Raw genomic sequence first — 16,348 nt, 5'->3', positions numbered from 1 at the left:
AAGTGTTTTCTGTTTAGTGAGATTTGTTGTCTTCTCTTCAAATTCATTTACATTTTATTAAGATTAAAATTATTTTGCGTACTTAATCATCATGCTTTTATTTACCAAATTGCATACTTTAAATACATCTTTAAAAAAAAAAACAACTATGACCTTTAATTTGTACATACTACCTTGAATGAAAATAATATATCAGCCTAGAATTTCTCCTTTTATACATCCTGTAAGTAGGACTTAAGTAAGAACTGAGCATTAATTTTATGGGTTTTTTTCTACTCGATAGGTGCTATGGATATAGAGGAGAGAAATCGCCAAATGAAAATTAACAAATACAAACAGGTAGCCGGATCAGATCCCAGACTGGAACAAGATTACCATTCAAAGGCAAGACATTTTTCTTTTTAAAAGTTGTAAAATAATCAATTAATCATATGAAACCGCTAGAGACTTTTACACTACTGAACTACACATTAGTCAGATACAACATATAACGCCCCATGACAAAGCGTTAAAATTTATAATGTGTTTATATTACCAGCTCTTTGGGCTAATATTTGCCTTATTTCAAAAAAAAAAAAAGCCCACATTATTATATACAAAGGAAACTAAAGATCTAAAGAACAGATATTCTGGAATTTTTCATTTTATAAAACCTACAACCCCTCAAAAATGTTTAGGGAGATTTTCTATGATCTTTTTATGGTTTTCTTACATTTAGGTATTTCAACATTTTATAGTATTTTCATTGAATTTGTTTTATTACTAAGTTATTAGAACAAAATACATACTCATTAAGCATTGCTAAGAGCTTAGAAGTTCTTTTAGTAAGAATATTTTTTAACTAGCTTTTTGGACTAAGTTAAGGTATAAGTTTACCAAAGAAGGAGATAAAGTATATTATTTCAGCACTCTTGCCATTTATTATCTTATATTTTATATATCTTATATTTTATATTTTTCAAGACATTTTTAAGTTCACAATATTATTCATGGCCAAAGTCATTAAAAGGTTGCTCTGTTTTACCTATTGAAGATTTAATAAAAGAATAAGAACAGTAAACGTTACTCATAACATTTCACTGTAATGTGCTCTGACTTGGTAATGTGATCATTGCAATCATATAATGTTTGTTGTCTCTGTGTGTGCAGGAAAGCAGTTTGGCTTTTTTAGACTTAGGTCTATTCTATCCTTAACATACTTAACCTTCAGTTCTCTCCATTGGAGTCCATTCCTCACTAAAGTCGAGAACTTACTAAGTAAAGCATAAGTGACTGTTGGCTGTACGAATAAAGAAGGCAGCACCAGTTTAGTCTCCACTAATCTGGCCTAGAAGCAGAGATTCTTATGTAAGCGTGTACTTCCAAGCTTCCAATCTCTTCCCCAGATTACGAGAATGCTCATATGGTGATTACAGGATTACTCCTCACGGAATTCTCATGGACTAGAAATGGCCTAAAGCCAGGGAGAAGTAAATTTAAGACAAAAATTCCCTTGGCTTAACTCAGCAGGTTCTAAACTTACAGGAATTATTCACTAAGATGAAAATGTGAATAGCTTCAAATAGGTACAGTGTATTTCATAAAGAATAGCACTATAATGACATATATTTCAGGTACATCCATAATCTTTTGAAATGGATACCAGAATTGATACCTATGGGGTGTGTTTGGGTATTTCTGCCTTAAGTACTATTTATACACACACAGCTGATCTTTTGTGGGCTCTCTAATGCGCTTATTGTCTCATCTGTGTTTGTTTTATATGATCCTCAAACCAAAGCATGAAACTAGTAAAATAAAATATCAAACTTTATGTAAACATGTACTCAGATAACATAAATTTGTTTGTTTATGTTCTATTATACTTTAGGAAGGGATGTAAATGATTTTTTAAAATATATGTAATGCTCCAATAATATTGTCAATGAAGAAAGGAGTATCAAGAGAAAATAAAATTAAAATAAAACAAAGCAACTCCAGAAGTAAAGTTCGTGAACAAAATGTATAGTGTGAGGTCATACACACTTGTTCAGATACAACAGTTATTTCAACCCAGAGCTTCCTAACAAGCAGCGAAGCCAGAAAGGGGTACTGGATCAGGTGTGCTGCTTCCCTTGCTCATAGAGTAAAACTAGTTCCCTTAGAAGCAACAACTATGATTGTCGTTATGCTGTTTGGCAGAAATTTATTACAGGATGCTGAACCAAAGGAGTACTCTCAGCATGGCTAAGAATTTTTTTTTTCTTAAAACAGTTTTTGATTCCAATTAATAAGTAAACGAATGCTAAGGTTTCAAAGTTTTGTATCTTTGACACTAATCATTTTAGGTTGATAAAAAACTTAAGGTTGGAAAGGATTTGGTAAATACTAAGCAACAAACAGTTTCCTAGGTACCCTCTAAGGTAGTGATTTGTACACACTAAGGTTGTGATTTTTCAAAGTGTCATGAGCAGCATCATCAGCTGAAGGTTTTACAAATGCTGTTCCTGGGCTCTTTCAAAACCCACAGAATCAAAACTCAGAGGTTAGGGGCCCTGGCTTAACAAGCCTACCAGGTGATCCTGATGCACACTTAAGTCTGAGAATGACTGCTGTGAAGTGAACAGATTGTAAAATGTACTTTTAGGAACCTGAATGAGTTGACTTCTTCAATTAGGGTTTTAGCTAGAAGCCAGAGGTGAATGTTATCAAAATATGGAGACTGTTTTGAGAATAAATGATCTTGTACCTTAAATAAAGCCTCATAATTTCTAACAAATCCTATCAATGCATAGCCAGTACTTACCGTTCTGTTTTCTCTTGCTAGGATACGTAGCCAGTTTACTCAAAAAATATGTTCAAGTAATTAAGGTATAGCTTGTTGAAAAGTTCCAAAACACAACCTTGCTTTGTACCTCTGCAATTATTTCCTGCCGTGGAACTATCTTTGCTGAGTCATCTCTCTTCCATCATCCCTTGATTAATCGTCCTCTATTTTTGGTCAAAGAGAAAATTATAGAAGATTCTTCTTCAGTCAAGGGCAGATGTAGATAAAGTTTTTAATTTCCATATTAACAGTTACTTAAACTATTCAGCATCAATCCTTGCTTTTTGATGAGAGATATTTAGCTTGTATTTCCATGCTTCCTTGTTTCAATAACAGGTACCAATTATAGAGCCTGCTGTTGAGCTGTGTGTTACAATACATTAGAACTAGTTCCTGAAAAAAAAAAAAAATATTTAGCAGGTGAGAGAATTGAGATGTAGAAAGGCAATCTACCCAAGTTCACATGCCACTGCGTCTTGGAAAGTATTCTTTGTACCTAATCCAGTTGTTCTAAATTGTAGATGACTGAGAAACCCATGGCCTCAGACACACAGAGCACATGCTGTATTTCTGAGCTGTATGTGTTTCTGAACTTTTCAGTGACACCATTCCGAAGCTCTGTGTAGAATCTAATTGAGTGCTAGCCTTTTCTAAACTATATACAGCCCATAGTTTATAGATAGTATTGCTGAATTTCTTAACGCTTCTATCCTGATAGTCGTCAATATGTCTTACTATATTTTTTAAAATCTTAGTAACCCACTTTGAAGATATCTATACAGCAAAGTCTGTTGTTACCATCTTCCTAAGAATATTTTTACTATAATAGGAAATAGCATAGAGACTATTTTTAATTAAAGCAGTAAAAAAGCATATTCAGACACAAGCCCGGGTTAATCAGTGGATAATTTCCCAGGGGCTATCCCGTAAAATAGAATTTAACTATGTGCACTCTTTCAGGCCTATTGCACTTTCTTTACTCTGGCTCAAATATGCTTTATCTATTCTATTCTCAGCAGTAATTAAAGGATCAACTTCTATTTTCTCTGGAAAGCCAATTTTCTCTGCTCTTAATTGGCTCAGAAAAAAGAGACTTGTCTATTAAATTTAGCAGTACAAATTATAGTTTGCCAGAAGCCAACTATAGTTCCGTGTGATACATAATGATAAATTAACATACTTATCAATAACTACAGTCAAACAATGTATTTATGCATGAAACTTAATATGGAGAATTTGATAATGTTTATTTAATATATAATGTTTATTTCTTGAATTAGCTATACTTGTTATTTTTAAATGTTCTTAGAAGGAATATTGTTATGAAGAAATTTTTGAAAAAGTAGTCCAACTTATTTCCCTGTAGAAACAGGACCAGCAGATGGAGTAGTGCTTATATCACTGTATTCTCACATGGCCAACCATGCTTTGAGCACTGGACCTGGTGGCTTGAAAATCATGCCAGGCATGTGTGCATGTGAGTCCAAGATCCCATGAGGAGAATAGAGGAGAAGGGACTGTGGTGTGAGCATCACCCCGGGGAATGATTTCTCACTTTCCCTCTCACTGTCTCTGTCTCTGACTCACTCTGGTGAGTGCACACATCCTATGGCAAAAACCTTAAAAAGAAAGAAAGAAAGAAAGAAAGAAAGAAAGAAAGAAAGAAAGAAAGAAAGAAAGAAAGAAAGAGTGCCCTTTGCTAAAGAGCATTTCGTGAGAATGTTTCCACAAAATCACCAAAAAATTCTTACCCCTTTTATAGCATGTATATCATAATTTCCCATTTTCTTATTTGACTTTCTTGAATTAAGTAGTAGTATAAACCATGAGTTGCCCAGATGCATTCAGATGTAGGCCAGAAGCCCACAATAATCTGTTTAACCCATAATGTAATAGATTGAGTTAATGCTCTGGGAGCAAGGAGCAATGCAGTAAGAGACAGGAAAAGAGGTTTTCTTCATTCTTTGTACATGCCTAATCGTAGGCACTTCTCACCTACATCTTTTCACCTTTTCTCCTAGATTTTTAGTTCTTTAGATCTGTCTAGTCCATTCATAGATCTCAAAGACATATTAGGAGGAAAGCAATCAGATTAAATTATTAGTTTACATTAAAATATTGATAATGCAAAAAAGTGACAAAGCTAAAACAATTAAATAACAGATGTTTCATTTTTAGAAAACCTCTATAAATACAAATAAGCCTAATATTAATAAAATTGTAGGTGGTATCAATATCAAATATTTCAGACAATTAAAGACAAAGTATTTTTGGCAAATAGATTGCCACTGCTAGCTAATGTTTTCTATTTCATTAGAGTTTGTTCTTATATGTTCAATGCTAGACTTAGGTGTTTCACACTGAGTTTCAAGACATAGGCAAGCAAGGGGGATTGTGGATGACTAGGAGTTGCGATATACGGGCTGATTAAAAAGTTTTGGTGTTTATGTAAGTCAGAAGTACTTTAAGGCTCAGATATAATCCGAATGGTTCAGCCAAGAAACATGCTACATAGTGGGTTGAAGCAGTGTGGAAACAAGCAGATTCCACCTGGGTAGCTTTGAGAAGGTTCAACATCTTCTCAGCTTATCTATTAAACAGGACTTAAATATACATTTCATAGGGTGGCGATTAAGATGAAATGAGATGACATACTTACATGGTATAGCACCTAGTGTATTCTCAGTTGCTAATGCAGGTGATATTTGTTATTTTTATTTTTAGAGCAATAAACACAAATATAATCATATGTATGACAAATGAATATTATAAAGCCAAAAATAAATAGTAAATAATTGAGCTAATGAAAATAGTAATTGTGTTAATGAAAAGGATTTTAATGTGAATATTCTGTTTATTTGAGTTAAAGATTTTAAAGCATCATAAGATCTAAAAACAAACTCCCTCAGGGGAAGGAATTTATGAATCTTGAAGTGATATGGAAAACAAAAAAGTGAAAAATTACTGAACCATAATGTGTGATGAAAAATTACAAAGTTATTGAAATTTAAGGAAATTATGCTTTCAAGGTTGACATTAAATGTGACTGGTGCTTGATGAAGTGATTAACAGGAATACATATGAGTATTTAAAAAGAAATACTCTTCGGACCAGCAGTTAGCATAATGGCTACGTCGCTGGACTCCCATGTAATCGACCGCGGTTCGAGTCCCAGACCCGGTGGTTTAAACTCATGCCAGGTACATGTGCGTGCGTGCCCAGTATCCTGAGAGGAGAATGGAAGAGAAGGGATTGGCGGAGTGGCCATCCCCCCTGGGGAGTGATTTCTCGCTTTCTATCTCTGTCTCTCTCTGTCTTTCTGGCGAGCACACGCACTCTATAGCAAAAACCTCTACAAAAATAATAATAATAATAACAATTTTTAAAATAAATAAATAAATGAAAAGAAATACTCCTAATAACAATGACATAATGGATCTGAATACTGAAGGACTAAATTTATAAAAAGTAAATTTTAAAATGTAGATCGAATGGCCTTATACAATTTACTAAGAAGTTAGATGAAAATATATAAATTTGAACATGTTATAGATATGAAGAAATAAGAGTTATGGTTTAATTTTTATTGTGGTGATTGAAATAAAATGCTGGAGGATTTTTTGTTGTTGTTGTTGTTAAACAGGAAAGTCAAGCTGCTGCTAGCTTATAACACAGCCCAATAATATATACTAGGTTGGGCCAGGCCTTGGACCTGCTGGAGGAAGAGCCCCCCACAACATCAGTTCTCAAGTAGCCAAGAGAACCTAGTATTTAAGTAAGACCGATATCACTGTGCCAGTGATCAGAGGAATGCTGTGGTAAATAGAGCAAGAGAATAATTCTAGGAGTGATCTCGGTAACCTCTCTACCCTGCAGTGTCCTCACGGAGTGTGTTAAGACGTCTTATAGGAAATAATTAAGCATCCTTCCATCCTTCCTTGGAATAAGCAGTCTACTGTAAACAAAAGTAGGATTCAGATTTCAAAAAAAGAATCCCTGCTAAGCTTAATCTAACTAAATATCCTGCAGAATGGTTTCATGTGTTCAAATCAGAATTAAGATGACCTAGTCATGGTTTTCATCCCAAACTAGGTCAAGTAATCTTTTCACTTACTCACGTCAATGCCAGAGAGAATGAATGCCAATAGCGGCCCCTGGATTTCATCACTGAAGCAGGCCATTTTTCTAAACTTCTACTTTCTCAAATTTTTGTATTATTGCGTTCATGTCCACATAACATAGCAATCAGATAGTTTCAGGTTCTAAAGCCAAATCTCAAGAAAAACTTAGGGAAATCAGTGAAGCTGCTGATATGGGAGCAAGGTAGAAAAAAAAAGATGAACTATATTTAGTGGAAGCATTCTCACTGCCAGATTAGCTCACAGGGACTGAGAAGGTGTTTTGAGTCCAGAATGCCACTGCCACTTCCAACGTTCCCCATCTCTCCTTCACCAGCTGAGGATACATTTGACCAAATATTGCACACTTCTGATTGCTTCCTGGCCCTAAACCAGGCCACATCCTTCTAGGCTGTCTGACTGCTTGTCTGAGCCTGCCAGATTCCAAGATTTTGATTAATCGCCTGCTGTATACTTTTAATCTTTTACATCACTCTAGTTATTAATTTACCAGGTATAATTATGAAGAGAAATAAACCTAGATTTAAAAAATACAGATTGTTAGGACCAGTAGATGGTGTAATGGTTATGTTGCTGGACTCCCACATCGTCGACCCTGGTTTGAGTCCTGAACCCAGCTACCTAATACTCATGCCAAGTGGGTGTGTGTGCATGCCCAAAATCCTTAGAGGAGAATAGAGGAGACGGGATCATGACGTGGCCATACCCCCTAGGAGGTGGTTTTTGCTTTCTGTCTCTGTCTCTGTCTCTCTCTCTCTCTCGGAAAGTGCACGTGCCCTATAGCAAAAATCTCTCTTAAAAAAGATAGATAGATATAGATAGATTGATAGAGGAGACGGAGCTATTGGGAGTACAATGTTCTGTCATTGGTGTGCATTGTTAGTAACTACAGTGGCAGCCGCAGTCACAGCAAAACTTCTGAAGGCTTGGTTACAGTAATAGGTATGCGGGCAGTTTTTAAATCACTTTCAAATATATTTTTACTGCTTATAATTAAATATAGACTACAGAGTAGTATTAAGGGACCAGCAGTTGGAGCAATGGCTATGTCGCTGGACTCCATGTAGTTGACTGTGGTTCGAGTCCTGGACCCCGTGGCTTAAACTCACACCGGGCGCTTCTGTGTGCGTGCCCAGGATCCTGAGAGGAGAAGGGAGGAGAAGGGATTGCGGTGTGGCCATCCCCCCTGGGGGGGTGATTTCTTGCTTTTAGTCTCTCTGGCGAATGCATGCGCCCTATAGCAAAAACCTCTCAAAAAAATAAATAAATAAAATAAAATAAAATAAAAATGGACTCCAGAACCATGCTGCCTGGATTCAAACATCTGCCACTATCTATATAAGTGGGCAACTTGTTTAACGCCCTCTGTGCCTTGGTTTCTCATTCTGTAACATGTGCTAATAATAATATCTACTTCCTAGGATTATTTTCAAAAGTAGGTCTATTTATATACATTATAACTCTTAAAACAGAGCTTGGTACATACTAAATGATCAGTAAATGTTTACTGTGCAAACAGTAAAAGTGAACTGTGAGGGTGAGGGTGATGGTGATGATGATGGTGGTCATAGGGGAGAAAGAGAAATAGAAGAATTACTTCCAACAGATAAGATAACTTGCTCTTACCAAAGCCCCAGGGGATTTAGGTCTGTGTTTGTGGCCATTAACAGACTAGTAGAGATAGAAGCATATCTTTTGGAAAGGGAGGAGAAGTGAAGAATTATGAAAATATTTTTTAAAGCTAAAAATAAATTTGAGTTGTCTTATTTTGGGCATTCTATTCAAATTTTTATATATTAAGCATTGTCATTTTACTTTTCCTAATTCCTAACAAGCCAGATGCAATTCAACTTTAATTCAAATATCTATCTATCCATTGGCTAAGATATAGATACAAAATGATATTTACATGTAATTTATGTATCTGCAGATAGACACGCATACCCTAAAGGTCTATGTCAGAGGGGAATTTCTGTTCTCCATGTTTTAGCTGATGGAAACAACTGTTCAGTTCATCTTTATCTTGTATGAATACATATAGGAAGGGTCTTCAAAAAGTGCATAGAAAATGCTTGTTATGAAAAAACTATGCATGACTTAATTTTATTTTTGCACCAAAATGAACTTGTACTTAAATCATTTTTCTATTACCTCACTTTATGTAAAAGATCTATGGTAAAAAAACATGATAAATAATCCTAAGAAATTTAAGATATTTTATGTATTTATTTGTGATTATTCTTGGATTTTACTTTGGGATCCTTTTTCCCTTAACTTCTTAACTTCCTTCCTTAAATACTACAGTCTGAGAGTTTTAACGTTTATTTTCTCAGTTTTGGAACCTAGAAGTTCAAGATAAGGTGTCTGCAGGGATAGTTCCTTTGGAGGCCTCTCGGCTTGCAGAGGGTCACTTTCGTGATGTTTCCTCACATAATCCTCCCTCTGTGTGTCTGTGTCCTAATCTTTTCCTCTTATAAGGCCACATGGCCTCATTTTACCTTAATTACCTCTTAAAAGTCTATATATTCCAATACAGTCACATCCTGAGGTACTGGGGGTTAGGATTTCGATGTATGAATATAAAAAGACAGTTTAGCTCTCTCAGTGCATCTCTACAAACTAGCTAATCATCTTTTAATTTAACACTTGAAGGCATTAGAAAAACATATTTCATTATAATGGCATATAGTGATTTTAAGGTTACTAACTAGCTATTTTGCTTTGAATTTTTTTGTTTCTTTTTAAGGTTTGTTACTTTTTCTCTTTTTCCTTTTTCTAACCACCTTCTCAACCCTGAGGAGATAAAATGTTTTAGCTTTATGTTTGCAAGTCCATTTGAAACATTATCTTTCTAAGCCATAAAATCACATTTCAATATGGTTTGCTAAGCCAGGATTTCATGCTGACTTTCAAGCCTGAGTGCCATTTCTTTACCTGTACGTATGAATTGCTACCCTCTACCAAATAGTCACACTTCAGGTTAGGAAATAGAAAAAGATAATCCTAACCTATATATGGTGTAGAGCGCTAGAGAATTTTAGGAGAAATTTTCATTTCTCTCTCTTTTGTAAATAGTGACAAAAGAAAGAATTTTAAATAACTCGCATCAAGCTGCCTGCAGATAAAAGAGTCAATTAATGGACAATAACTGCTATTGCCAAGAACAATTTCTCCCTGTGTATTGCCTAAAAATTCAGGGAGAATGTTTTCCTTTTACCTCCAGCAAAAATAAATAAATAAATAAATAAATAAATATGTAAGCCTTCACCTTTATTTTCACCTAGGAGGCTCTCTTCCGCGCACCACTACGTGCTCAAACAGCAGCCCAGGGCTGATACCATAGCTTCAGTGTTTTCCTGTTCTCTGTTCTTAGAATAAGACATGTATCCTTATTGTCATACAATGTTACAACTCCTGTGGGCTCATTATTTAGCACCTGTAGATTCAGTAAAAACTTAAATATATGCCTTCACCTTTGTTTTCATGAAGTTTCTGAAATTCCTGGCTTGCTAACAACTAGAATATTCTATAGGGGGTGAAAGATATATGAACTACAGAAGGGAGGAAGGTATTATGGGACCAGAGAGTTGTGAAATAAAGAAGAAAAAAAGTTATGGAATGGGGCAGAAACCTTTTTTTATCAAATTCCATATACGAATAGGATTAACTAAGGATATATAAATTTAACAAATTTACTTTTTTTATCTGTATATTAAACTATACACTTTATAAGAATGGAGACTATATTTTATTATTTTATTCCCTTTTATGGTCTCTCCACTTTGCCTTGGTCATAATAAGCACTTAGTGGGGTGCGTGTGTGTGTCTGTGTGTATGAATAAACATGGGGTTAAATGCTGAGGGAAAGCTCAAAAAAGATGCTATGGGTAGGATAGTTTGCAAAGAGTTTTAGTGGAGGTGATTTTTAAGCATTCTGTAAAATACTTAGGGACAAGAAATTATTTTCTTTTTATTTATTTATTTATTTATTTACATTCAATCACCTTGTTTAACTTACAAAGTGCACATTTCAATATGTGAACATTTCTTCCCAATCTAGTTGATCAAAATATCTTCAACAGATAACCCCACTACCTCCTCGTCCCGTCAATGCTCTGTCACCGTATCCCTCCTCCAAATGTCCTTCCCCTGGCCCCACTCCTCCACACACACCACATCTGGCAATCACACCCATCTCTTATGTTTGCAAATCCTTTAGCCAGTTTCAGTCATAGAGTGTAGATACTGAGTATATATTAAGTGGGGACATACAATGTCTCTCCTTCATAGCCTGGCTTGCTTCACTCAGCAGTAAACCTTTCATATTCTTCCATGATTTTCAAGAAAAACTATTAGTAGATTATTACATAAGAGTCAAAAGCAAGTTTTCTATTGAGCATGTGATTTGATCTCCATCTAAAGTTAATCATGGTAGAAAGAATACTGAGAGAGAATGGAGAGATTTAGGGACTAATTTCAGTACTACCACTTTTGTGGTGAGAATGCAAAAGTTGCCCAATGATTCTTCTCAAATATGTAGTACTCTGGAGGCAGCATTAAGAAAGACCACTAAATATTCAGGCTTGGGCCGTGTCATCATTAATTAAGCAAACCACTTAATCTCATACCCTAATCTTTGAAATTAGGCTTGAAATAGATTTTTTTTCCATCTCTCATTTCTTTCCATTCTAATATTTTCTAATCAGATCACTGATTCAGTAATCTCTAATCCTTGTAAGGCACTCTAACAGATTCTCAATAATGCATGAATTATATAATTTTCCTATACTTAAGGCATAATCATTATAATATAGAGAATAAGTATACATGTATAATGTTTTCTCTTTTTATATAAAATAATTAATAGCTAAGTCAAAATCGACATTTTTGTCAAAACCTTTAGTCACTCAGGGCAGCCGTTTTAAGGCAATGTGGATTTATATCTATAACGTCAGTTTAATTCACATTATAATTTGAACATACCTACAATTTTATTGTGTAACAGTTTTACTCATGAGCATGAAAAGTAGTTGTAATTTTTCTTCAATTGGAAGGATTATAGATATTACTACCTAAATAAACATTTGAAAAAGTGATTATTTCTGCACCATCACCTTTTAAGATTATGAAATAATATTCCAGTCAAGAAATAACATAGCTAACCTTTGAAAATATCTCATATGAGAGAAGGAACTTTTGAGTGATGATAACTTCACGGGGCAGAAATATTGTGTACTGAAGACTGTAGCACTTGACCTCACACATGGAGTATCTAGTAGTAGTTATTTTTTTATTGTTTATTATAACATATGAGGTAAAAGTAGTAACAAGTAACAAGCAAACAAGAACTTATAGAGTTGCTCTCCAAACCCACTAGCTCAGTACAACTTCTTGACTAACAAAGAAAATGACTATGATTTTATGATTGGCCATTTTAAGGTCATTTTCATGACTAGGAATGCTCACAGGCCAAAGCAGTCTCCAGGGCCAAGTCACATAAGAACACATTATTTCTATGCCCTTTTCTTTCTTTCAAGAATTATTTATTTAACTTATTCATTCATTTATGTTTAATTTGACCAGAGAGAGACAGAGAAAATGTGAGGAAGCAACCCACCAGGTCCAGGACTCAAACCGCAGTCAGCCCTGTGGGAGTGTCCAGTGCCTTAACCACCATGCTACCTGCTGGTCCCTATGCCTTTTTCTTTTTACTGCTTCCAAAAAAGAAGAAAATGAGGAAAAAATAATGTCATTATTTATAATGTGCAATTCCACTTATTAATTTTAAGTGGAACGCAAAGGAGTTGTTAGAATAGCGTGAAATATGTCTTTATACAAGTTAATTTTTATGACTGTTTAACAGTTTTTGTTAAAATCTATCATTCAATTATATGTAGAAGTAGTACTTTAATATTGTTTTGTATTTTAATTATACATATCATTTTACATAGATTTTTTTTAATTTGGAAGAAAATGATTCAAGTGTATATCTAATGTAGAAAACAATATGTGAATGCAATAATAAATGAGTTAGCTTCTAAATTTGCCCATTGTATTGTGAAATATGATAAAAATTATCATTCACAAATTTTTTTCAAATAAAAAGGCATAGAAAGGTGTTACTACTAACAGGTTGTATGAATTCCACTTCTACATTTCTCAGCTTCCTCATCAGTGAAATGAGGAAGCTGGATTACAACCTGTCTGAGAGCTCTTTTAGCTTTATAGTGTGATTTTTTTTTTTTTTGAATGACAGACTCAGTGATGAGTGAATAACTTGGGGTATAGAGCACCAAGTAACTATCCTGGGCTTTTCCTTTAAAGAAATCACAATTATCTTAGTTCTCTTTTTTACCTGTGAACATGTTTTCCATCTCAGGGGACATTCCGTACCTTTCTCTAGTCTGCAACTCAGAAGTGCATACCTGGGATGTCCCTAAAGCTGATAACTAATTCTGGATTCTGCATTAAAAGGAAAAAAAAGTTCCTAGAGGAACAAATAAATAACTGTAAAATGAATGAAAAGGTAAATGAGGAAGGAATAAATGGAGGAGTGGAAAAGGGGTAAAGAGTGGAAAAAGAGGAGAGAGGGACAAAGTACAGAGGGAAGGAAAGGAGGGAGGACACGGGGAGATGGCAAGTAAAGCCTCCTATTCTAGAAGTTTATCCTCTAACTAGGGAAACCCATGTACATAAGTAATGCTCATATAAAATAGGTTATGTTAAGTAATATAAAAGAAAATAAGGCAAAAGAAGAATGACAGGAAAATGATACTCATTTGGCTTGAAGAAATCTCAGAATGCTTTATAGAAGACATGACATGAAGGACATGTCAGGCAGAGGGGAAAGTTTAAGTGAAATTATGGAAGCATCTGAGTGTCAGCCATGTTTAAGGAATATCTAGTACCTCTTTAGGGTGGAAATTTACACCAACTTGGGCTACATATTAGAAAAAAATGAAAAGTTGGCTTCAGACAGATGTGGAGAGCTTTTTATCACTCAATTAAAAATATAGAATTTTTTTTTACATTTATATGCTTCTACATTATTTCAATATCTACATGGTTTTAACATTTATACTTTTGTTATTGATATCTTATATTTTAATATCTATATTTATGTCTCTTACTCAATGAATTCAATATCTATATTATTTATGCTCTATGTATTTAAAAATATTTGTATAAAATCCACATAGAAAAAAGGGCTTTGAAGATTTCTGAGGAAGTCATGAATATGAGTAGATTTTTTGGAAAATAGCTCTAATGGTATACTAAAGTTACAACTGGAAAGGAGATTAAAGACAAGGAGTCCTGTTCAGAGGACAAATGAGGTAATTTTTAGTCTTGACTCCTGCTTTGACAGTCAGCTCTATCCCAGATGGCTTTTATGTCAACCCGGCCGAGCTTACCCTGTCTTCTCATAGAGGGCACCTCTTACAGATTTTCAAAGAAAGTAATTATTTGCTCTGTACCTGACTTTCGATGGGAAAGGACAATTCTAAGTTTCTTTCAGGTTTTCCAGCACTGTGTAGCTATTCATACTATTATTTAGCCTTGGTTCCTTTACATAAAAGTACCCTGAGTTACTATATTAACTTCTAAAATACTGGGATTTGAAAAGGAGCCCTGCTTCACATCCCTGACCTGTTAATTTTTGTTGTGTTTCTGCCTGCTTCCGATTCCCAGGTCATTGACCTACTGCTGTGTTCTCATGTCTTATTTCTATTACGACATTTGGGATGCTAGCTTGCCATTTGATATCTGTAACATCTACACCTTATATGCCAATAAAGGACATAACTCTTTTTCTAAAACTCTTAAAAATATAATAAGTCATATAATATGTAATGATAGTTACAAAAGACTATTTTCCAGAATTATTCTGGCTAGGAAGAACTTTTTTATAACTTTTCTTAATTCAAAGGTTTCTGATCTGAGGGCTTGAAGAAGCACGTTCTCATGATGTAAGTGCTCTAACAGCGACTGGGCCCACTGCCTGAGCTGGCAGCAGGTGTTCTGTTCTATTCTCTCTTCCGCGGATGTAAATGAAATGACTTCTGTATGTCAGGATGAAATGTTGTTAAATATATGCAGGTCTGAGAAGAACAGGATCTGAGAATACTTCTTGACTGAGGCAGAAATTTCAGATGACATGAGTTAGAGATATTACTGAATCACAAAAGGCATACAAATAAATCTAAGATTAAAACTGTTAAAAATAAAATCACTTATGTATGTGGTTACACAAATGTCAATAAATAGCTAAGTGTTAGCAGGTTATCACATATTATCTGTAAAATTTTAAAAAATAGCTGTCTTAGATGCTGGGAAAGAAAATATAAAATATATGAAAGTTGCAAACCTTAAACAGTATTCTAAATTTAATTATTATTAGTGTTGTGGTCATGGGCTACTTTTCTTCATTTAACTTGTTTTTACTATCAAGTAAAAGCATAATTACAAAAACTAAATCAAATTAAGGAGTTTCAAGAATAAATAAACATAAATTTATATGTGAAGCTTAGTGTTATCTTACTCTGTGTAAATAAGCCAATCTGATATTGAAGAACAATGACTATGTTTTTAATGAGACATGAAATTAGGAACCTATTTATAAAGTTTTCATACCCATTTTGGTTTTTTTTCAAATCAAGACAAAATATTAGAGATTATAGCTTAATGATTGTGAAGATTTAGTATCACAATTTAGAGCTTCTTTAATTTTGTTGTGGACAATACCTACTAAGTATCATGATAAATGCTTACTACGTGTAAGGTCCTGTGACCTCATTTAAAGTTCGTATGGGACCTCTGAAGCAGGTACACTGTTTACTCTCCAGATCTAGAAACAGACTCAAAGTTAAGGGACTTGTCCACGATTACATAGCTACTGGTCAGTGGAAGAGCAGTTACACATCCATGTCTCTTAACTCTTACTCCCCTAGTCTCTGTGATATACTGCCTCTTGTCAAAAACAGCTGACTAAATTAGGATTTTCATCAATATTGTTGCATAAGGAATATGTTTTTATACCATAGATCAAAAAGTATTTATTTTCTGGCATAGACTAGGTACAGTGGTATCAATTGGGTTCACATTATTTGTTCATAACAAGAAAACCTGCTGAAATTATTCGAATAACTAGGAGGTTCTCTTTCCCCACCCCACTAGGTGTTCAAACAGCAACCCAGAGCTGACATTATTGCTTCAACGTTTTCCTGCTCTCTGTCCTTAGAATAAGACATGTATCCTTATTGTCATAAAATGTTATAGCTCCTGTGGGCTCATAATTTAGACCTGTAGGTTCATGATTAAACTCCAGTCACAAAAGTAAAGAGGGAAAGGCAGTTAGAAGTACCAGTTGAGTCACTTCACTGTCACCAGAGAAGTAAGCTCTTCC

The 16,348-nt window shown here is 34.5% G+C and overlaps 1 protein-coding gene across 3 annotated transcripts in view; it reads left to right on the top strand.

Annotated features, from left to right (window-relative positions):
• Positions 1-16,348, top strand: part of RIMS2 (regulating synaptic membrane exocytosis 2) — a 409,264-nt gene that overhangs the window by 238,058 nt on the left and 154,858 nt on the right. For all 3 annotated transcript variants that reach the window (XM_027770701.1, XM_027770699.1, XM_027770700.1), the window contains one exon: positions 284-384. In XM_027770701.1, the coding sequence (XP_027626502.1) occupies positions 284-384 (101 nt within the window). The remainder of the gene's footprint in view (positions 1-283; positions 385-16,348) is intronic.

Source organism: Tupaia chinensis, unplaced genomic scaffold (genome assembly GCF_000334495.1).
Source record: "Tupaia chinensis unplaced genomic scaffold, TupChi_1.0 Scaffold000154_1, whole genome shotgun sequence".
Taxonomy (NCBI): Eukaryota; Metazoa; Chordata; class Mammalia; order Scandentia; family Tupaiidae; genus Tupaia; species Tupaia belangeri.
This window is presented reverse-complemented; position numbering and strand designations above follow the sequence as displayed.